The sequence below is a fragment of the Corvus cornix genome, chromosome 2 (genome assembly GCF_000738735.6).
Source record: "Corvus cornix cornix isolate S_Up_H32 chromosome 2, ASM73873v5, whole genome shotgun sequence".
NCBI classification, from domain to species: domain Eukaryota; kingdom Metazoa; phylum Chordata; class Aves; order Passeriformes; family Corvidae; genus Corvus; species Corvus cornix.
In genome coordinates, this window is record NC_046333.1 from 33,314,262 (window position 1) to 33,337,173 (window position 22,912).

At 40.1% G+C, this 22,912-nt stretch overlaps 2 protein-coding genes across 3 annotated transcripts; one reads left to right on the forward strand and one right to left on the reverse strand.

The window, feature by feature from the left end:
* The first annotated feature begins 750 nt into the window (after positions 1 to 750).
* RP9 (RP9 pre-mRNA splicing factor) lies at positions 751 to 10,564 on the forward strand. The gene is made up of 6 exons (XM_010398747.4): positions 751 to 991; positions 2,465 to 2,495; positions 3,266 to 3,395; positions 3,684 to 3,775; positions 5,219 to 5,280; positions 6,360 to 10,564. The coding sequence occupies exons 1-6, from the start codon at positions 789 to 791 to the stop codon at positions 6,577 to 6,579; spliced, it is 738 nt and encodes a 245-aa protein (XP_010397049.1). The 5' UTR covers positions 751 to 788; the 3' UTR covers positions 6,580 to 10,564.
* Positions 935 to 20,967, reverse strand: LOC104688958. 2 transcript variants are annotated; one of them, XM_039549221.1, is made up of 7 exons: positions 20,888 to 20,967; positions 19,545 to 19,705; positions 16,891 to 18,795; positions 15,775 to 15,900; positions 13,806 to 13,931; positions 12,544 to 12,617; positions 935 to 1,285 (listed from the first exon to the last, which is right to left on the reverse strand). In XM_039549221.1, the coding sequence occupies exons 2-6, from the start codon at positions 19,690 to 19,692 to the stop codon at positions 12,580 to 12,582; spliced, it is 2,343 nt and encodes a 780-aa protein (XP_039405155.1). In that variant the 5' UTR covers positions 19,693 to 19,705; positions 20,888 to 20,967; the 3' UTR covers positions 935 to 1,285; positions 12,544 to 12,579. The 2 variants fall into 2 exon arrangements, with proteins under 2 accessions (XP_039405155.1, XP_039405154.1); XM_039549220.1 differs by lacking the exon at positions 935 to 1,285 and having other exon boundaries at positions 12,348 to 12,617.
* Positions 20,968 to 22,912: the final 1,945 nt, after the last annotated feature.

Genomic DNA, 22,912 nt, shown 5'->3' on the forward strand with positions numbered 1-22,912 from the left:
GAGTTGGAAGGGACCTTAAAGATCATCTATTTCCAACTCCCTGACATGGGCAGGGACACCTTCCACTAGGCAAACCTGGCCTTGAACACTGCCAGGGATAGGGCAGCCACAACTTCTCTGGGCAACCTCTGCCAGTGCCTCACCACCCTCACAGTAAAGAATTTCTTCCTAGTATCTAATCTAAACCTACCTCTTTCAGTTTTAATCCACTCCCCCTTGTCCTGTCAGTACACACCCTTGTGTAAAGAGCCTCTCCATCTTTCTTCTAGCTCCCTTCAGGCACTGGAAGGCTGCAGTTAGGTCACCCTGAAGCCTTTTCTTCTCCAGGCTGAACAATCCTAATTCTCTCAGCCTTTCCTCAAAGGAAAGGTGCTCCATCCGTTTAATCAACTTGGTGGCCCTCCTCTGAACTACAACAGTTTTATGTCCTTCCTGCGCTGGGGTCCCCAGAGCTGGATGCAGCACTCCAGGTGCGGTCTCACCAGACCGGAGTAGTGGCCCTCTCGCAAGGGAGGAATGATTGGGACGCTGGTAATTTTTTTTACTTTAAATATCGGTGTTTTGAAGGCACAACACTCCACACGTTATCCGTAACCCCCGGCAGGCGCCGGGCGTTCCTGAGGCTGCTGCAGCAGGAACACAGAGCCCAGCGGGCTCCCTGAAGGGCGGAGCGATGAGGGCGGCCCGGCCGGAGGAAGTCGGAGCTCGGCCGGAAACCGGGATGCGGAGGGCGGGAAGGGGGCGTCGCCGGGGCCCCGCCGTCCGCCGCGGCTCGGCCCGCCGCGGCCATGGCCCAGCGGGCGCCCAGGGGGCAGGGGCAGGACGAGGAGGAGGGAGCGGAGGAGGAGGAGGCGGCGAGGGGCAGCCAGGCGCGGGCCAGAAGCCATGCGGAGCCCGCGGCGAGCGGCGGCAGGACGCAGGACCGGCATGAGAGGAAGCGGAAGAGGCAGGAGGCGCAGCAGCTCCAGAAGATCCAGCACCTGGAGTCTTTGTAAGGAGCGGAGGAGGGGAGGCTGCCCGCGGGCTCCCGCCTCGGCTCTGCTCTGAGCACACCCCGCCGGCATTTGGGGCTCGTTTCCAGTGCAGGGTTTGGGGTTTTTTGGGGGGTGGTGATTATTCTGCCCCTGTATCCTTAAGGGTGAGTCGGCACAAGGGCTTCGGGGCCACTTGCAGAGCTGCTTGGTGACTTACGAAAGGCTTGTTGGGGCACAGAAGGGGCTCTCCCGGGTTCCTCCCAAGTCTGAGAGATGCAGCATTGGAGCAGAGGTTGTTCCACTAGAACGGACTAAAAAAAAAAAAAAGAAAAAGAAATTGAGATAAAAAGGTGATGTAAAAGGTTTATGCTATTTCACTGAAAAGCAATTATTATTTTAATGGAATAAAAAGGTCAGAAAGTACACAAGAACATGATTTTTTTTTTTCTTTTCCACGTGGAACTGAAAATCTGTTTGTTATTAAATGCACCAAACAGCACTCCGAAGTTATTGTTATAAAGATGGGATGAACATACTTTAACCACCTTTCCCGTGCTGTTCTTATTGTATTAGTATGATTGTGCCTAGCAATCCTATAGGTGTGTAGGGGTGTGTGCGTGTGCACAGCTAAGGCAGTGAAATATTGCATATGCCATCAAACCTATGGCCTAAAATGATGCACAGCCAGTACAGATGTTTTGTGTCCTGCTGAGTTAATACGTGGATAATGTCTGGAAAGTCCTGTTGAAAAGAGTCTCCCATAAAGCAGAGGATTTCACGACTCTGGGCTTGCACAGTGCTGTTCTTCATGTGCCATTGGAAAGCAAAACCAAAAAAATCTCTATCCTCTTCTAAGATTGCTCTACCACTTTCTCAGTTGCTGTGTGCTTTGTGTAGCAACCTGTTTGTTACTTGGATTCTAATAACTGTTTTATCTACTGTTAACCCCAAAGAAATGCTGCAGAAAATATGGTACTTTGGTCAGTAGGGTTCTGTCTTTAGGTTTAATGCATAGAAGATGACGAAATTATTATGTATTAGGTTTGGCTGGCAAAGCTACATGTAAGGAAAGGTCTGGCTTGACATTTTCAGCTGACTATGTCTATGATTTAGCAGTGCTGGGGTAAAGAAGTTTGGATCAGTGAGACCTTGGGGAGGGGTGTGGCAGAAAACCAGTAGAGAATTATGCAGTTGTGGTAACTGAAGCTAAATCAAATATACCACATATCCACAGCAAGTAGTTGTGCTCCCACGAGAATATGAATCTGAAGGATGTTTGCAAGAGAGATATACTAATATGATAAATGCTGTCTCTTGGTCAGCTTGCTGTATCCATGTTCTGCTGTAGTTCTTGGATATTATTTATGGGGTAAAATTTAACAAAAAATGTGAGCTGAAGGTTTTAACTCAATACCACTGAAAAACTGTATTTTCTCAATTTATTTGTCTGTGTGAAGCTGCAGACTAACAATATTTCTATTGCTTTTCAGCTATGAGAAACCACCCCCTGGGCTAATTAAGGTTGGTAAATAGCAGTAATTTTTTAGGATTATGAGGGATTTTCACAAAACCTGTTCTTTAGGCATTTAAGTGTCTGTGTTACCTGTATAAATTACAGAGAGAAGTAAGTGCTTCCCAGGAAAAACTCAGAGAATCATTACAAGCTGACCTCTTTGACTTGGTGATCCAGAGTGAAATGGCCAGAATCAGACAGAAGGAGAACAGGACTTTCGTCATCTCTTAGCATACTTCATGCAGTATTTAATGGTGTGGATAGAGGGGAGCCGTTAACAGAAAGCAGACTTTCAGTTTGAATGACATCTTTTCAGGATTCTTCTCTGTTGCTTAGGCTGAAATACTTCTTTCATCATGATTGTTACTTTTGCCAAATTTATATAGCTAAGACATAAGGTAATGCTTTTAACCTAAAAAACAGGGCTCTGTGTCGTAAAGGCTTCCTTGTAATTATTATGTCTTATTAGCAGGAAGAGGATAAAAAAGTCTCTGTGTTAAGTTTCCATTTAAATTATTTATTTAAATAAATTACTAAAATAGATGGGAAGGAATGAAATTCCTTTGCAGTAAAGTTCTGGCTGCAAAATTCAAGGGTGAGAAAAAAAGAAATGGTCAACTATTTTAGATCTTTTGTGTGTTACAAGGAAAATAGTTATGGGGAAAATATGTTTCCAGTAAAGTGAAGGTCTGCACACTTGGAAGTATTAATTCTTGCAAAGTTAAAGAAAGGGAGTTATTTTATTTTAGGTTGTCCTTATCTTTCTTTTTTTTTGTAGGAGAATGAAACAAAACCAGAAGACTGTATACCTGATGTACCAGGCAATGAAAGTGCACGAGAATTCCTGGCACATGCCCCGACAAAAGGGCTTTGGATGCCTTTGGGAAAAGAAGTCAAAGTTATGCAGTGTAAGGCTGAAAATATTCCAGATGTCATTGGACCGTCATATATCCATCCATTTACCCTGGGGGAGGGCAGAATATCTCATGGACAGATGATGAAGTGCAGGTAGATTGGCATCATATTGATGAAAAAGCAACCAGTATCTTGAAGGCTGTAATAGCCTTGTATTTTATGGACATCACATTTATCAATGTACTATGTTGAAAATATTTTGCAGAAATGTGGTTTTGGCTTTTTATACTTCTTCTGATCTGTCTCAGAGGTGCAATTCACTGTTGCTTCTTTTTTTCAAGGTTGGAGATGTAAACGTTATGGACACAGAACAGGAGATAAGGAATGCCCATTCTTTATTAAAGGCAATCAGAAATTGGAACAATTTAGAGTAGTGAGTACCAATATTGTAGTATTATTGCTTGTATTTTTAATACTGATAATGCATAATCTTGCAAGTGAAGAGAAGCCTGTTAGATGATGCTTTATTAAGGACTTTTCCTCTGTCTCTAGTATAATATAGATGCCGAAAATCTCCTATTAAAGAAAAAGCTACAGATGTGGTTGGATGTTTGACTACTTTGCAGAAAATCTACTCTTCAAGAGGAAAATTAGTAATTTTTACATGTAAATTGGAAATCTTCAAGAACCTCTTTCAACCATTATATTCATTTTTTTGTGATTAAAATGTCAACATAACAAAAAATGTTTAGTCAAGCTTGGGCTGCCCACATTACAGCTGCTTCAAGCCTTCTGCTCTCGCTGTGAACAACCACATCATGAATGCTGTTGTCTAGGTCTGTAATCCAGTCATTGTCTACAAGTGTGATCTCTTGCTACATGAAGCTACATCTCAGTTCTGCAGATTCTTCCTGTGCGATCTCTTTAACTGTTTCTGTTGCTCTGCATCATTAACCTATATTTCAAACTGTATATCACTTCATGTCTTATGTCCTCATTTCTATCCTTGAAAAATGTGATCTCGGCTTAGTCTGTCCAGATTCTGGGTTCGTACTGATTGTATGCAACTGCAAAGAGTATTTTTTGCCCTTTCCCATGACCAGACCGCCTCTATTCTTCATTTTCCCTCAGGCTTCGTTGTTGCATCAAACTCTCGTTTTGTATCCAAGGCACTTCATGGTGTATTCCCAACATCTTTCATTTGCTCCTGACATTTTAATTCCTGCCTCTGGTCAGCGTCTGCCATCTCTCCTCTCTGTTGGACTTGTTTGCTTAATCTTCCAACAGAAGTGATCACCCCACCTTTTTCTGCATTCTTGCATGGCATAAACTCACCTTAAATGTCCACAAAGTTTGTTTGCTGTCTTCATTCACAGCTATCTTTTGCTGCAATGCCCATTTAATTTAAGATCATTTAAGAACCAGTAATGGTAGTGCATAGCATGATAGGACAACTCCAGTTTCATTATCCATATGTATTATGGATATTTGCTCCTGTATTCCTGTTTGTTTATATCCAGTTTTTTAAAATATACTATAAGGGTACAGCTCATTATTTTGAAGCCGAGTATTCCATCTATGTCTAGCTGTTCCCACAGATTATGTGTGGGATTCTCATAGTTGACTGTGATTGGAGAGGTAGGGAGATATATACCTAAGGAAAGTCCCCATCGTTGGAGATGTAGCTAGATAAGCTTTCTCTAAAGCAAATACACCAGTTCAGGTGAACAGTGCTAAGTCTGAGAGTGAATTAAGAGCTTGCTAAGTGCATTCCATCTTTTGATAAAAGCCTCTTGCATTTGGTTGCTTTGGTTTATTTTTTTAGGAAATAAAACCATTAGCAATAACACTGTATTTCCCGTTTTCCATTTTAAAGGCACACGAAGATCCAATGTATGATATAATAAGGGAAAATAAGCGTCATGAAAAAGAAAAGAGGTAAGTGTGTCTGTAGTAAACGGCATTTTCAATTTAGCTTTTGTTTTGGTAATGTGGTACTAATGTATAGGTGACCCTTTTACATAAGCTTCCTTTTAGCTCAGAACATCTTTTTAATGGCAGTTTCTCTATGTTGACAGATTAAGGCATTTCTATTTTCCAAATAATCACTCTTTAGTACTTCCTATTGCTTTAATTCTTTAGCTTCTATATTTTCCCCAAAAAAAAGTTTAAAGAGGAGTGGCATGTGTTTATGCCATAATATTCAGATACTGAGATATAGTTTTGGTTTAGGTCTGAAAAAACAGTTTGATCTATTTTTTTCTTTCACTGACTTCACTGAGATGTTTTCTAAAATGTGGTATGTGAGAATGCTTTCAGTAGAAATGAAAGGGGGGATTTAGAAAGCTATTTCTAGGCACCTGATATTGCTACTTTTGTGAGGTCATTATTCAGTATATAAAGCGGCAGTTTTTAATGCTTTCTTGCTTGAACTGCATCAGTGGTATAACTATAGGCAGCCCAGAGAGCAGCACTCTTGGAGAGGAATCCTTGAAGAGGATACAGAAGACAAAATAAAATAAGCAAATACTTTGTCCCTATTTGCCAGTAATCCTTGAAAGTTCAAAGGAAGAATGCCTTTCAAAAATAGTTCTGCATCCAGAGTGGAGCCTACTCTGTTAGCTTCACTGACATCCTCTCTGTATCAGCAGGGCAATGAAAGTCCTAATATCATAATCCCAATATGCCTCTGTATGAATATCTTCTTATCACCAGGTGGGCTGGTGATAGCTGTTGCCTTATTATTTTGCACACATAAATAAGCCAATAAGTTGGTCTGCCTTTCCTATCCAATGGGATGGAAAGCCCCTGAAAGCAGAACATCTGCTTGAGTTGCTTTTATCAGTCTGTGATATTATCTGTAACGAGAGTGTAATTAAGCAAAAGAGGAACTGTTCCCCCTCCCTTTGCATGCAGCTTCCATTCCTCAAGCCAGGAAGGAAAGACAAAAGCTAGGATAAATTACTAGAGGTAGGGAAGAGCTAGAAAGGATTCTCATTCACCTGTTTAAAACACAGGATACAGCAACTGAAGCAGCTCCTGGAGGACTCTACCTCAGAATCTGATAGCAGTGATGACAGTGATGAGGATGATGAAGATGGCAGCAGCTCTACTTCCTCAGAACATAAACACAAGAAGAAAAAGAGAAAAAAGGAAAAGAAAAAGAAAGAAAAAAAGAAGAAGAAAAAGAGGAAGCGTAAATCATCCAAATCTAATGAAAAGTCAGAATCTGACTGACAGCAGTCACCTGCTGCGTGCTCATTGACCTCTCTACTTGTGAACTGCAAGGAAAGATCCAAAGAATGAGGAGGAAAACACCAGAAAGGGCTTTATTAAACTTGGAACATACATGTGTATGCATACAGCATCCTACACTGGCATCCTCTTCTGTCCCTCTGCAGTCAAAAAGAAGAAAGCTGCATTAAACCATACCTGTGTGCTGTAAAACCCACGCTGTGGGTCATCAGTCTTGGGCAAATGGGGCCTCTGCCTTGCTGCCCATGACCAGCAGCAGAAAGCAGCGACCACCAAGGGATCACTGACAAATCTGCAGCACTAGCAGACTGTCTGTTGAAGTGTCTTTACTCCATGAAGTTATTTTATTATATACAAAGCCTGATTGTAACAGGACTGCAGTTTGCACCATGCAGAGCACTGAGAGTTCACGTACAGTGCTTATAGTGAGCAGGTTGTACTGTATTTTTTTTCTCCACATACATGCTGAAGTTCTGTGTACTTATTCTAATATTGGCAGCTAGGGAAATAAAGAGTACTGCTGCAGGGGAAAAAAGGTAATCAAGGGGATTTACTTTAAGACAAAAATGCAGCATCAGCAAGACTCAATTTTTTTGTGTGTGTGTAACAAAATCTCAACATCACCACCATTAATACACAGTTCTGAAACATTTAAAGTGAAACATCTACAGTGTTTAAACCACAGAAGTGGGAGCCAAGTGTAATGATGTTAGATACTCAACTTAAATGTAAAGAGGTAGTGGGTTTAGTTATTTTAAAAGAGGGGTTTCATGTAAGAAATTAAAAATATTAATTTCTGCATATTCTTCACTATCAGTTGTTTTGATACAAGTTGAGGGAAGTTTCCTTTTAAAAAGGTTTAGGAGTAATAAATTTCAACTTTTTATGTTTACTACATTTGATGAGGTAACATTTTTTTGGATCATCCCGCAAGAATATAAACATGTAAGGCTCTCAAAATGGCTTTTAACTATATGCATGAAATCACAGAGCAATGGTAAAGAACTTAAAAGCAGGAAGAAGAGGAGGTTTTGTGTACTTAGTAGACCTTATGTACTGACCACACTTTTCTTTTAAATAATCTTGCAAACTCAGCTAGGAAGATGGAGATAGCTATAAGCAGCATTACAGTAAGCAACTCTCTTTGAAACCTGAAGGTATATTGGTACAGAGCTGTAACTTGAGAAACTAGGTGATGAATATTGGTACTGTGCAAAAGGAAAGAGAAAACTAGATTTGGTTTGAAAGGACTTCCATAGAACTTAATCTCAGTGGTTATACTAAGATTGGAAAAAACCCCCACATGATAAAGTTCTGGTAGAGTGAACATTAACAGTGAAATCAAGGAACCATAGACTAAAATGCATCTAAGATATTTCTTTATTTTCTTCAGAGCTTTGGAAGAGAGGACAAGGGAAAGTATAAATGAAAATGGTTTTTCTCCTTCCTACACATATAAGAGTGATTTAGTAAAAATAACCCCCCCATTCCTTGCCAGTCATTTCACAATAGGTTCTGAGGAAAAACAAGATAAGCAAGGCCTACTTACAAAAAGCTTCTTTATCAATTTCCCAGAGCTTGAAGGTGGAGTTGTATTTTAGCTTGTATTTAGCAAATCTCCCTGTGCTGGCATTTACTCCTGACTGCTGGTAGTTCCCTATATCAGCAGCATCATCAGATTCTAAGGCCCTTGCTCTTTTACCAGAAAGAGATTTAACAGCTGAAATAGCATGGGGAGATCAATAATGGACTGATTCTCTTGGCCAGGTTGGACAGGGCTCTGAGCAACCTGGTCTAGTGGGAGGTGGTCCTGTGTGTGGCAGGAGGCTGAAACTAGATGATCTTTACAGTCCCTTCCAACCCAAACCATTCTAGGATTCTTGTATTGCCACACTTGGTGCTGAGATTAATGCATTTGTAGATTATTGAACAGATGCTGGAGGCCTGATAATCACCTGATGCATTCCAAGAGAATTCTTACTCAGGCTTGTCTAGAGCAGGGGTAACTGAAGACCTCTTCAATTACCTCAGCTTTTGTCATTTAAAATTGTTCTAAAGCTTAGGTTAATAAAAACAAACTCAGTTTTCCTTTGCAATCCTCTTCCTTGCTCATGGACTTTCTCTGTGTATCTACCAGGCTTTATTATGTGAACAATTAAGAAAAATTGCTTAGGAGACCCTTTCTAACTTAGATTTGATACAAGTTTGAGATGCCAAATCACTCTTCTATGCCTGACTAAAGGTCTGTTTATAGCACCAGCTTTCCAATCATGGCTAATAGAAGATGCTACACAGCAGAGCAGTGAAAACTCACTGGCATTATTTGTTGCTTCACTGAAGTGCTCTCTCAGCCTCTACTGCTGAGAGTACCTTTAGTGCAGGTACTTAGAATCATAGGGTAGATTTTAGCATTTAGTAGCCTTGGATATATATTTTCTTTTCTATCCACTCACTTCTTGTAAACTTTGCCATTTTCCTCAGCAATGAGCTCTTCTTCACTATTTATTAATCTGTAGCAGTTGGCTTTCAGACTGCTTTGTACTAGTTTAATTTCATACACCTTTAATCTTCCACTGGAAAGTATGTGAATAATTGATTCCTGTTTGTTCTCCCTATATCATTTCCAGTTTTATAAGTCTCTATCATGTCCCATACATGTAGGTCTTTACTGCAACTCATAAAAGTAGCATTTCAAAATTTAACAGTTTCAATAGACTAAGATTTATAGGAGTGCTTTTAACAGCCAGGGCTAGAGTGCTGAGAAGTATGATTCACGTCATCATTTGGCATTTTAAACAGTGCCAAAGCTGTCATTTAAGATAAGTCTTTTTAAAATATGTGGACTAGAGATAAATACCAACATCCCTTTAGATTAATGAGGAACAGTTCATGTAGAAGTAAACACAGAAAGTTAGAGTCTTGAAAGGCTGACTAGCCTTATTTTTTAAATCATAACCATTTAATGGTTTTGTTCAAAAAACTGCTCTGGCTTTCATTGTAGGGCTGTATTTCCATTTGAGTGTTCTGTTGAAGACCAGGTGATAATAATAGCATAATTATATAGTCCCATGAAACTAAATAAGTATAAAATGCAGCTAAAACAAATCTTAAAGGCAATACAGCTTCCCAGCTCTTATCTTAATACTATGCACCATTTTTGTCAGAAAGGTATTTCAGGAAAAATACTGGTACTTGTCTTATTTCTTTGGCCATGCAATTAGTTGGGGTTTACAGTCTTTTTGAGTGAGACAGCCAGTGGCAGTGAGTCAGGGGAAGCTGAGGACTCTAAAAAAAAAGAATTAATTTGTTTTTCCTTGGTATGCCTTCAGTTAGCATGCCACAAGTGATAAGGGTTTGGGGATTGTTTTGGTTTTTTTGCCACTGGCTCTAATCTTCCTTTGTTTGATTTTAATAGAAAGACCTGTAGTAAATATTCTCCAATAAGGCAGAACACCAGACATTGTAAAAGGGAAAAAAATTTATGCCATCCAGGTGCTACCAAACTGAAAATTAAAAAACAGAATTAATTCCTGGCAAGCCAACATAACCCACAGCTCCACATCAGTGATTACACCACACCCACTTTGCAACAGAGGTTTCAGTTAGCTACAAATAATAATTTAGAAGTCCTGAGCCACAGACAGTAAATCTGTTCAAACAATGCTCTCAGTATGGCAATCCCAGAGGCCTCTAAGGTTTGTTACTGGTGTGCCAAGCAGCAAATAGATTCTTCAGCTGCCTTTCAGGAGATGCTGCGGGAAGCATGTGAAAACTTCCAAGGCAATGCAGTACTGCGACAGTTACAAGTTCACAGTACTGCCAGCACTGCAGTGAGTCACTGGGCAGTCAGTCTGGCTGCAGTGGGAACAAAAGCTGACACGTATGTGCATCTGCAAAACTAAATAGCATTGTGCCTAGTTACCTGGCTGAATAAAAAGAGCCTGGGCTTGAATTCACAGCCTTTTAAGTGCAGTTTGTACTTCCCAGCCTTTGTGAAGCATGGCCATTTTACCCACTGGAACATTAGATTCAGCTGTAAGCCAGTTAAGATGCAATCCACAAATTGTCCATGCTGCTGAATGGAAAAAGAGCCAAGTAGAAGACTTAGTTTTAAGGTCTCAGGACTAGTACCGTTAGAGTAGAATACACTGCATATAACCTTATCAAACAATTATTTATTGGATACTGGAGCATTCATGCATACTACTTTAAGTAGTGGGCATAGCATGGGTCTACTACAAGATACAACCAGTTTGAAATAGCATTTGTTTTCAGACAAAGAGCTGCCTAAACTCTCCTCCTGCTACTCCCTCACATCCCCTCAGGAGCATCATCAGGCCCTAAATTGCTTCTTGCTTCTGAGTTGAAATCACACGGAGTAGTGCAAGACCTGTAAAAGGATGACCAGCAGGATCATTGGGGTACCTGTCAAGTATTACCCATTCTCAAAAGTAAGAATGGCATCTGATTGGGAGATCATGAATATTCCTTTCTCAGATAAGCAGCAAAAGATACAGCTAAGCCTGTCAGCAGAATTGGGTGTTAAAAAGCTCCATGCTTGAAGTAATTCCTCATTTCATTCTTTGAGGTTCCAGTACAGAGATTTTGTGCAGCACAGAAGCCAAATACGAATTTTTATTGCATTTATTTTCTTTCATTGCTTTAAGTAAAAAGGAATTCAAAATTTGTCATCACAATGGCTTCCTTCCCCAGCAGCTTGTGGTAAAGGCTGTAGCTACAGCAGAGCTTTAACAATTTAGCAGGTGGTATTAAAAATAATAGGTAAGGGATCAGTTGGGTAGGGAAACATCAGTACTCCTCACTAAGAGGGAAAACAACCCAAGTTACAAGTCAAACTAGTAATAGGTAGGCACAAAACTTGAACACAGTCACAGGAAATGCTACTTTTATCCATGTAGGTTACTCTAGGGTACAGACAGAATAAGAACATGGGAGAGGAGGCAAAAGACAAGTTCTGTCTGTCCATTCATCCTACCCTTTTTAAAGAAAAAACAGGTGTTTGTTTTGCTGCTGTTTTTTTGTTTCCCTACCTTTTTCACTCACACTATCGCTTAATTAGGGAATAATTCAAGACTGGCAGTATCATGTTTATTCTTCTCACACATATAATAGCCTTCATAGACATGGAAAAAAAATTACATATTTTTGAGCTATCCACCTCATCTAGATCAGTCTATTTCCATTATTCATAAGATAGCTCAGCACAGACCTAGTTTTATCATCTTAGTTCTATAAAGAGACTTCCAGGGACACTATCAACTATAATAGAAGGCATCAGTAAGAAGTCAGAAAACAAGACACACCACTAAAAACTACTATTTCACCTTTCTGATCCACCTCAGGGTCTCCATAAAGGACTCAGGAATCTCCAGAGAAAAAGGGGAGGAGAGGGAAGTATCACATCTACTCAGTGCTTTAGTTTTAGTCCTCAATCACTTTTGAAGAGAGTAAGATCTGAGGAACTGCCTTGAAACATTAAAAGGGTGCTTGACTTGATACAGCTGTAACTATATTCCTTTACACTTTGACAAAAACAAATCCAGCTGGTAGAAAAGAATCTTGTACTTATGTCCACATCATGTGACGATGAGATGACATGGACAGGCTTCACAATCCTGCAGAGTTTAAGACCAGGGCAGCAATAACTATCATGCTGTAATAGCAGTTGTGCACATACATTCCCATCTTACGTTTTTTTGCTACTGTGTAAAGATGGAACACAAGAAGTCTCAAAGTGCAATTCTATGAAATTTATTATTTAAATAGTGGATGTGCTAGTTATAAAAGGTGACTTTGGTGTTAACTATTTCATTGCATTTTAATTGTGTCCTCAGTCTTTACAGTGTCACTTCTTACCCTTTTAGAGTGAACAGCAACTCACAAAATATACAAGAGAATCAGATTTTGGATTTATACAAAACAAACCTTTGGTATTTCCCCCTCCTGCCCCAATATTTGCAATTATCTTTTCTTAGAGAGGGACTTTCTTGTTCCATGCCCTAAAGGTAAAAAAGAAAAAAAAAATTAAGGTATGTATATATTCTGCCTCCAAACTATGTCAATTTGCTTGAAAAGAAAGAGTAGATATCAGTGATTGCCTTTTCCTGTTGCAGGCACTGATGTCTGATATTGGAAGTACATACTCAACTTCCCAACAAGTATAAATGGTACATGAGTGGTATTGGACTTCAGAATATCCCAGCATAACAGATAAGAGTTCCATATGAAGCTCAAACCACATTATGAGTATGCTATTATAACTACATTGTTGAATGTATCCAAGAAACATCAACTATTTCTGGGGAAAATATAAGAAGTATTTTGGGATTATGCAAGTTTCCTGGATGCTTTTACTAAAAGCTGATCTGCAATTAAAGGTTTAAGACCAGTGTTCAAATAATCTGGCTTCAGGACTGACACCAATTTTCACTAATAAGACACTTCAGCCTTAGTTTGTTTCCAACATGAAAGTGTAATCCTTTGTCTAACATATGAGACAGAGACTGACTCATGTATTTCCTGATGGAATATTTTAGTTCATTTTACTATGATAACTTGTTCTTTTCCAGAAAGAAATCTGATCTTTAGGTAGCTTCTTGTATCTACTGATCCTTTTCAGGCTCTCACACAAATGTACAAAAGCGTATTTATTGCTGAATCTACTTGATATTGATTTTTCCCTCCATTGTTTTACCCTGTCTTCCTCCAAAATATCAAGAAGTTCCTACTCCATAAAACTTGATGGAGTAGGATTTCTTAAGAATTATCTATATGCATTTGTCTTGTATCAAATTACAAATTATTTGGGCTGAGACAGATGAGTAGCTTAAATAAAAGTATATATTGCAAAGTGACACAGGACCCAGCACTTTAAAAAGACAGTACAAGTCTGAAGAGCAACTAGACTAAAACTAAAACTGCAGGTTTTGCTGTGGGTTTCCTCCCCCATCCTTACATTAAACAAAGAAGGAACCTAACCTGGTCAAAGCTACACTGGCATTCATAGCAAGGTGATTAAGTGCTCAAAGTTTAGCTTGTTTCGCTCCCACCTTGTCTGCATACGTAGCATTTGTTATTATTTCACAAACTATCCAACATCCCTGCAGTTCAAACCAAGGAAGATTAGTCCCCAAAACAGCAAAAATGCTTGCAGCAGTTATTTTTGTAGCTTGTCATTGTATACCAACCTTTGTGTACACTGTGTTTAGGCAGCTCCCACAGTTCTACTTCTTCCACCTCATGTCTCGTGTCTCTGCGTTTTGAAGGTGGCTTGCCAATTCTTTTCTTCTTTGGTTTAACCAAAGGTGGACACACTAAGTAAGATACAACTGATGTTATTTCTCCAATGCATAGTCTCAAGGCATATTTAACCTTGACTTTCACCAGCTGGTCTATGGTGTTCCTCTTTCTCCCTCCCTCTTTTGTACTCATTTTAGTAGCAGATAAAATTGACACTACGTATGTCAAGCAAGTCTTACATGTCTACGATATTTAATCGCTGTCTAACCATAATTCTGGATTCATTGTATTTTGGGTTGTAATTTGGACAGGGGTTAATGTAGTAAAAAAAGAACCTCGTGCATTGGATAATTCTGCTCTAGTTCATTTTTCGAGTGTTCAATACTAGTTAGTGCTGTCTAAGTGACCCAATTCACCCACTGCCTTTAAATACTTCAGACCTGTGAAGTTACACATCACAAGTACACTGCTCAAGAAGTCAAATTTAGTGTATATTACTGCTAAAGTCGTATACCTTGTTTAGATAAACTCCCTTACTTGCAGGGCACTTTAATTTGAAAAACTAAATACTAATATAGGCAACATTTTTAAAGAGGATGGAATTTTAATAGCACTTCTGAGGCATCCATTGGCACAAACAGCATATAGAAACCACCAGTTCCTGCTTCCTAACACTGAATGTGATGACTTCTTCAAACTACCTGGGCTGGAAAAAAAGGAAGAGTAAGCAAGGAATAACACATAGACCAAACATCCTCAGTTTTCTGCACCATCTATGAACTCAAAGATGTAGAAGAGACATGCTGGAAGTTAAAGGTAACAGTTATTTTAGAACTATCACTATATTTTTATACATTGTTGTAGAGGAGCCAAGGACAATGCTGCTAAAGTAAAATATTTTCAACTTTTATAGAGCAGGCTAGCATTAAAAACCAAAACCCTACAGCACCGAAGTATGCAGATAGAAAGCCTCCAATGCAAGAGCCAAGTAATCCCAAACCCCAATATGTTCAAGCAGGAAAGCAATGCAGAGAAAGAACTCTAAGGAATACACTCTGTCTACTGGGCTGTTGATATAGGAAACCTGATGTATATTATCAATGAACTGAAGAGAAGCAATTTAGTCTGCTCTAAAGATAGCCTCCCACCCCATTATTTGATAGACTGATCCCAAGATACTTGAAAGCACATGACCCAGGAGAGTACCCACACTACAGCAAATTTCATAGCTGTTCCAACAGCATCTACACTCAAACACCCTTGAAAAGCATCAAAAACAGTCTGAACTCCAAGTAAAACATTGACTATAAAAAAGAAAAAAAAAAAACCAAAAACCCAAAACATTCTGCTTCAGGAGCTAAGAAACTAAGCCTTTACTTTATTAAAATAACTGGTTTCTTCATCTTTTCCTTAACTAGATCACAATGACTTGCACTCAATCAATCATTCTTTAGCAGAGTCAGGGCAGTGTTGGTCCATGCTAGTTTTTCTGAGCATTGGCATATGTAGCTACCACATAGGACTCCCTGTATGTTTTACTCATCAAGATTAGGAGCTACCACTGCATATGCACTCAAGAGTAGCATTATCTGGATAAAGAATTAATATTACAGTTTATGGCAGTAAAAACTTTGCACAAATAAAGGCTTTGGCCACATCAAAGCATTAAATGCTTTGATTTCCTATAATACCTTTTAAAAATCCCCAGCTATGATGCATCCTTATTCCCCCGTTTAGGTTTGAGAAGGCTATAAATAGATCCAAGATACACTGACTGACAGGCATTTCAGTGGCATCAAAGCAGCAAGGACTAGTTTTATTATTTTCAAATCCTATGCATCTACCACATGCTTTCTATTTTGTATCATATCCTTTTGTATGTTCCTTAAGAACAAAAATGCACAGGGAAAGTTGTACCTTGTTCTTTGCTCTTTGCTGAAGGTGAGAGACTGCCACATACTTGGCTGGTAAATCTGGGCTTAGCACCACTTCTAATCCAGTACTCTTCAGGTGGTATCCGCATGTTCTCCCTTAACAGCCTTCCTAATAAAATTTTTTTTTAAAAAATTAAGGTCAGTGTTTAGTCTTGGTAATGCTGGTGTACTCTTTGATCCACATGCCAGAATGCAAAGCCAGGTACTGGATGTGATTGTAGGAGTCTGTTGAAATAGAAACATGGCTTTCTGGAGACCACACTTAACAGAAATTACAAGACACGTTAGATCTACAGATTTTGAATAAAGAAAAGAAAGTTTAGGAATGCTAAGGCTATTATTAGAAGTAAATCACCCTGTTTTGGTTATTTTTCACAATGCGAGACTCTACTAAACAGCAGCCACCTACTGAAGCAACCACATAACCAGTTGCAAACTGGTAACTCTGCTTCTTCTCAGTTTAAATTAATCCAATTTCTAACAGTATCTACCTTTGATTAAATATGATGTCCTTTTCCAGGTCAAATTTAATACAGTTTCACACCAATTTTCTGAAAATACAAAACTTTTTTTTGCTAAAAGAGAGCAGCAGCTACAATAAAAAAAAAAAAAAGTTTGACTCCTCTACTGCAGGGAAGTTACACAGGGTATGTCCACCAGATTATAATAAACTTAATCTACTGTTTGATGCACCCAGCATTAGTCTGTGATAGGAGAGTCATACTGTATGAACTTGAATTCAGAGCTTCTAAGATATTAAGCAACAGTAAATACATAATCCAAATTACCTTAAGCTTTACAAATTAATAAATTGCCACTAATGTCAGAAAGTTAAGTATATCAAATCTAACACAAAGGAGAGTTTCTGCATTATTCTCTGCTGTTTGTGAAAATGCAGAGTCCTTATGCAATAGGTAAAAAATTGCAGCACATTTCCTCTGCTTCAAAACACATTCTGCAGGACTTCTGGCTCTAAGCCAAATTTGAAACTACAACATACTCTAATCTCCCCACTAGTTTAAGCTACAATTTGAAACTGCAATTAGGTCTTCTTCATATATGCTACTAATCAGCACTTTGTCCTTAGCAATTAGCTCACCTCCCAAGAATTTCCGTAGCATTCGCTGGTGTTCCAGTCCTTCTCTTCTTGTCATAGGCCTCTTTCTTCCATAATACCCATAGTCACTGTATACAGCTTCATCTTGTTCTCTCTTCTTTGGCTTGTAAAATAAACCAATATTTTCAACAAGCCCGCTCCTAGCTTTTATTTTCTCTTGAGCAGGCCAGCTAATTAATTGTGCTGGTACAGCATTTTTAAGTGGTTTCCAAAACACTCTCTGGCCAACTTGGTAGAAATTCCCTTTACTTGGCTTCAAGATGCCATATGGAGGGGCTTCTTGAAAGAAATACTCCATTTCATCCATGTCATCCTCTTCCTCCTCATACTCATCCTCATCATCTTCCTCTTCTCCCTTCACAGAATATTCTTCAGAGTCCTCAACTTCTGACAAACTCTTAGTTGCTTTTTTGTTGAGAGAATCCATTTCTTTCCTACTAGAGGACCTAGAAAGGGTTCCCAGCTTTCTACCTTTACTGGGAGCCTCTTTAATCTTTGTGTTTGAAGAGTTGACATCTTGGTCATTCAAGCTGTTCACCTGCTCTTTTCCTACTACTTCATCTACATTAAGGGACCCACCACTTTTAATTTGCTCTGTCTCTAAGCCCTCCGTACTTTTCTGAAGAGTATACGTGCTTTTCTGAAGCACATAGTCAGGGACAAAATAAGACACTGGGGCATTATCAACTGATGAGCCTTCCTCTCTAGAGGACATGTCATCAGAAGACAGACTGATTACACTTTGACGCTTCCTTTGTGGCAAACAAACATTGTAGTTTGTGTCCATACTGTCCAAACAAGCCAGCCAGCTGCTAGAGGGAGAAAACCTCTCAGTTGATTTGTCACACCAAATATTTTTCTCTGTCTGACTTTCATTAGCTGCACTGTGGCTTAAATTCAACTTTTTCTGCTGAAAGTCGCTCATTACCTCTATATTAGATGGAAGTAGTCCTGCTTGTTGAATAAAGCTGGGCTCTTCTTGAGAGGTTTTTGAGCCTGCAGACTTTTTAGTGCTAGATTTCTTAGCTATCACTACATCCTGTCTTACCACTGGTTGATCTACACCAACAGATCTTGCCAACTCTGTGATTTGCACTGCCATGGTTTCACCTGGGGGGGAATTTGCCAGCTTTTCTACATCCAGCTTTGCACCATTATTTTGGACATCTTTCTCTTGCACAGTTTCAGTGCCCTGTTTGGAGGTGACAATAGCTTTTCTCTCATCTAAGGAAGCTCCTGGCACCATTTTCTCCCCTTCATGAGGGCCATATATCATGCCTTCACATGAGCTAAGAGAAAATAAGTCATGTGGCACTATGTTCTCTGGAACTGGTTTACCACTTGCCACATCGTACAACGGGATCGTTTCTTTAAAGGACTTCCACAGCTGAATAGCTGGAGAGCCATTTCCATATTCTATCCTTACTTCTTCCTTCTCAAAGGCATAGCTTCCAGTAGGAAGATTTCTATACTGTGGAGAGCTGGCAGGGTTCTTATTATGAAACTCTCTGTCTACCACAATGGAAGAGCCAAATGAATCCTGTTTCTCTGAAGTACTTTCAGTCTCTGTACCTATACCAGGAGAAACACAGGCTAGATTTCCTGCATCACAACCTTTCGTTTCTGTACGGATATCTTGGTGCTTTTTTTGCTTGCTTTCAGGCTGTCTAGGATCAGTCTGTGTTTCTTTTGTCTCCATTTTCTTCCCAGGGCTATTATAATGTCTAAATCTCGTTGCGTGATAAAACATAGGGGAAGGTGGGGCAGCATTAAAATAAGGCCTTCTGTTAATTCTTGCATGCACGGGATGCTGTGGAACAAAAAATCCAGGGTACTCATGGAACGCAACAGAATAAAATGGAAAATACGGATTTCCACTTCGGAAGCCTAGACATTGGTGACAGAAAGAAAAGACAAATACATCATCCTTCTGAAATAAGTCATCCTGAATCATATTTACTTGCACAGACAGGGTCAGCTACAAGATCAGACACATTGATAAATAAAACATACCACCTTTCAATGCTTAGAAGCAAATCTGGTGCAAAAACGCAGAGAGTTCTTTCTTATGGAATAGCTTATCTGGACATCTACACATTAACCAAAGCTTGATTTCATCCCTAGGAACATTCACCAATTAGTTTTCTGTACTTTTTTTGGCTATTTTATGGACTATTGCTATAGCATTGTCTTTGAAAAAGACAGCTCCAGATAGAAGTTCACATAGATATAGCACTTACAAGGTGCTATATTAATATATTAAAATAATTACTATATTAAACAATATTTTTCTTATTTTCTTAAGCTTACACTTATCCATATCTATCATGCATATATAGAATTCATATATACACACACATATTAATTGCTAAGTATATTCTAGAGCCCTGTAGCTGCAGGATGACCATTACTTAATAGTTTGCTTAGCTTCCATTCTCCAGAAGCAGATGCTTTCTGCCACACAAGCTACATATTTAAGGCAGAATTAATGTAGTGCTATAGTTGTCAAAAATCTGATTTATTAAGTATTACTTAAACTCCCAAGGGGCTCATTAACACAGATACCACAAGAGTGGAGGAAAGAAGTACGTAACTTGCTAAGCAAAGATCCCACCGAGAGCTGCTGTTTACCTTACCTGGAGCAGGTACGCAGTATGGACTGAACGCATGACTAAGATACCATGGATTTGGATAAGGCTGCTGCGCTGATGGCTGTGCATAAAAAAAGGGTCTTGGGTGGTTTGTGGAATATGATCCACTTTCTGAAGTTGAGGCAGTATTCATTTTTCTTTAAACACTGAAAGAGAGAAGTGATCATTATCAACCCCTTACAAAAGTGTGTGATTTAATCATTTTTATGTTCTGTCAGAATTTAGCAGACATTCTTCCCCCTGCCCAAAGAAAACATATCATTCCAAAAGGAAGCTGCTATCCTCCAAACAGAAGGTAGGAAGCTGACATTGCTATCAAGGTCAAATATTTCAGTTGTCCTTTGCTGAGCGAGCTTTTGTACACAGCTCTCAATATTAGTCCTTGAAGGCAACCTTGTAACATGCTCTAAAGCTACAGGACTGTGGTAGTCTTAGATGCACACAGCTCTGTAAGTAGTATCCCAGCTAATTAAACAAAAAAGCCTTCAGTTAACTAGCCTTGAGCAAGAGGCCACACATACACGCACACAAAGAAAAAATAGGCAGCAGTAGAAGGTTTCACACAATCAGACGTTTAATGCTTCACTAAGAAAACATTTCTTAATGCTAATGTATATGTTATTACACATTCACAGTAAGAACTCCATTAATTCAGGATTTGTACTTCATACTATACTTAAGAACAACAACAGCTAACTAACATAGTAAACCAAGTATTTCAGTGACACCATGCTTCCTACGCTTAAACCAAATGATAGGTAGCAAAAACAACCCCACCAAAATCTTTATGTGCAAGTTTGCATTCAGAGGCATTTAAAATTCACAAGACAGAACTTCCTCCCACACTTAGATGCTTCCTCAGTTAACTAATACTTGCAAGCAATACAACACTATCACACATGGCTTATAAGCAAGGATAGAAGAAATCAGAGAACACAGAAGCTCAACTCTTTAGAGGACTCAAGGAGGTCAAAGTTACAGAAAAACTTAATTCAAGACCTGTTACAAACTAGCACACCGTTCAGCCTAGGGTTTCAGAATGCTTTAGGGACACTAGAGCTCTCTTCAGCTTCCATCTAGGGTGGCCTATGCAGCTTTTGAAAGCGCCAAAAAGCCTACAGACTCTCCCAGGCCAAAGAATTACTTTGACCTTTGAGAAGGAGAGTAGTACAGGGAAGGGAAAACAACCCACAAAACCAAAACAAACCACCAAACAAAATCCCCTACAAGAACTAAGCTATTCCTGCCCCCTTAAAGCCCCAAAAAACTAATGTCCATGCTGCTGCTGCTTACAGCCCAGCAAAAAACTAACCAAGTCCTCTGCTCACCCTCTTTATGGCAGGCAGCTGCTACTTGTCCACTCCTCCTCCCACCTGAGGCTCATTTAACAGTGAAGCAGGGAACGTTTTTCCATCAGTGTGTGGGAGGAAAATCAAAACACAAGGATAGGAATAGTTGTAAAAGCCTTCAGCTGGTGTACAGAAAGCTGGCAGTCTCATCTTGCAGATGTTTGAGCTGCATCTCTAAGTAAATCTGGTATTTCCCTTTAACAATGTTGGAAATTGTGTTTTTTAAAAAAGAAAAATATTACCAAACTTCTGATTAAAACTGCAATTAAAGACACTTCTTTCAGGAAAAAAAAAATCAGAAGACACAAGGCCAAGTTTACATTTATTTTCAAAGTTTACCAGTTGTTCAGTATTGAGTAAAGGGAGAAATGCTCTTCCATTCTAACATGGCTAATGGGACTGACAAATGTAGTGTTATTTCCATATGAACAGGAGAAGCACTTCTTCCCATACAGTGTACTCCACGGTGTGTCATGGGAAGTTATGAAATGTGAAGCTGCAATTTGACTCTGCCCTGGGTCTTTACAGGAGGTAAGAGTCTGAGTTGCTGCACTGGAATTGCACATCTCCAAATGACAGAGCACTGGTACTGGGACAGGTGGCAGGAGATGAAAGCACAATGCATGTGCTATGCAGGCTGGTGAGTGATTAGGGAAAAACAACGGGGTATGGATGCTTAGAGACTGTTTGCATTCCTGTGTTGGCAAGTTCCCAACATTTCTGGTGTTTTTCTTTCTATAATGTTCAGATTAAACATGTCCTTTGTACCAAGACACAAAATATAAAACATCTGGGAAGGGTTACTGATCCCTTCCTTGCAGACGTCCCCAGCCAAAGCTTGTCCTTTCCACTGACAGCAGCCCTTGCACTTTGTGCACTGGTCACTTGTATGACTTGCAGTGACAGGATAAGGAGCAATGGGTACAAAGTGAGAGGGGAAATTTAGGCTAGATATTAGGGAGAAATTCTCTTTTGTGAGGGTGGTGAGACACTGGAACAGGCTGCCCAGGGAGGGGAGGTTGTTGGATGCCCTATACCTGGAAGTGTTCAAGGCCGCGTTGGACAGGGCTTTGAGCAACCTTGCCTAGTGGGAGGTGTCTATGGCAGGGGGTTGGAACTCAATGGTCTTTAAGGCCCCTTCTAACCCTTAATGTTCTATGTTTCCATGACTTGTCTCACATGTTTTAAATCCCCAGCTCTGTTCTTCATCCATCATACCTTCACCTTTTTGAAGTGAAATTCCCAGCCTTTCTCTTGGTGGCTGGACCCAAATGGAAATAAAGAAAATAAATAACACTGGATGGCTTTTAAAAAGGTGTATGTTCTCAGGATTCTCCTTTCCCCTTTACCTCCCTTCAGCCTCCTGTGCCCCTGTCAGTTCCTTCCATCCTGAAGTAAACTCCAGTCCCCACAAACGTCAGGTGAACTCTGCTCTAGGGGCAGCAAACCCATGCTTGGCCAAAGGCCATTCCAGGATTCCAGGATGGCTGAAGGACCAAAGGCAGGTCCCAGGGGGAAAAGGACCCAGCTGGGTGTTAACCCTGAAGCCCACAGGCCTCCAGGCTGCAGCAAGTCTGGAGCACAAAGTCCTGTGAGGAGCTGGTGCTGTTTAGCCCAGCGAAAAGGAGGCTCGGGGCAGCCTTTGTCGCTCTCTACGACTGCCTGACAGGAGGGCATAGCCAGGTGGGGGTCGGTCTCTTCTCCCAGGCTACCAGCGACAGGATGAGAGGAAACGGCCTCAAGTTTCACCAGGGGAGGTTTAGGTTGGACATCAGGCGGAATTTCTTCACAGAAAACGTGATTAGACATTGGAATGGGCTGCCCAGGGAGGCGGTAGAGTGACCGTCCTGGGAGGTGTTTAAGGGAAGACTGGACGTGGCACTGAGTGCCGCGGTCCGGTTGATAGGGTGGTGTTCGGTCACAGGTCGGGCTCGGTGATGTCGGCGATCTTTCCCCAAGCCGATGGGTTCAGTGCCTCTGTGGGTCGCTCCTCCCAGCAGAGGG

Bases quoted from the DNA above. Each gene is read 5' to 3' on its own strand.
- RP9 (XM_010398747.4), top strand. From the start codon at position 789: ATGGCCCAGCGGGCGCCCAGGGGGCAGGGGCAGGACGAGGAGGAGGGA. The intron at 3,396-3,683 runs GTAAGGCTGAAA...CTTTTTTTCAAG, and splicing joins AGAAGTCAAAGTTATGCAGT to GTTGGAGATGTAAACGTTAT. The intron at 5,281-6,359 runs GTAAGTGTGTCT...TTTAAAACACAG, and splicing joins CGTCATGAAAAAGAAAAGAG to GATACAGCAACTGAAGCAGC.
- LOC104688958 (XM_039549221.1), bottom strand. From the start codon at position 19,692: ATGAATACTGCCTCAACTTCAGAAAGTGGATCATATTCCACAAACCAC. The intron at 18,796-19,544 runs GTAAGGTAAACA...ACCAATGTCTAG, and splicing joins ATACTGCGTACCTGCTCCAG to GCTTCCGAAGTGGAAATCCG. The intron at 13,932-15,774 runs GTACAACTTTCC...TATCTTACTTAG, and splicing joins AGCAAAGAGCAAAGAACAAG to TGTGTCCACCTTTGGTTAAA.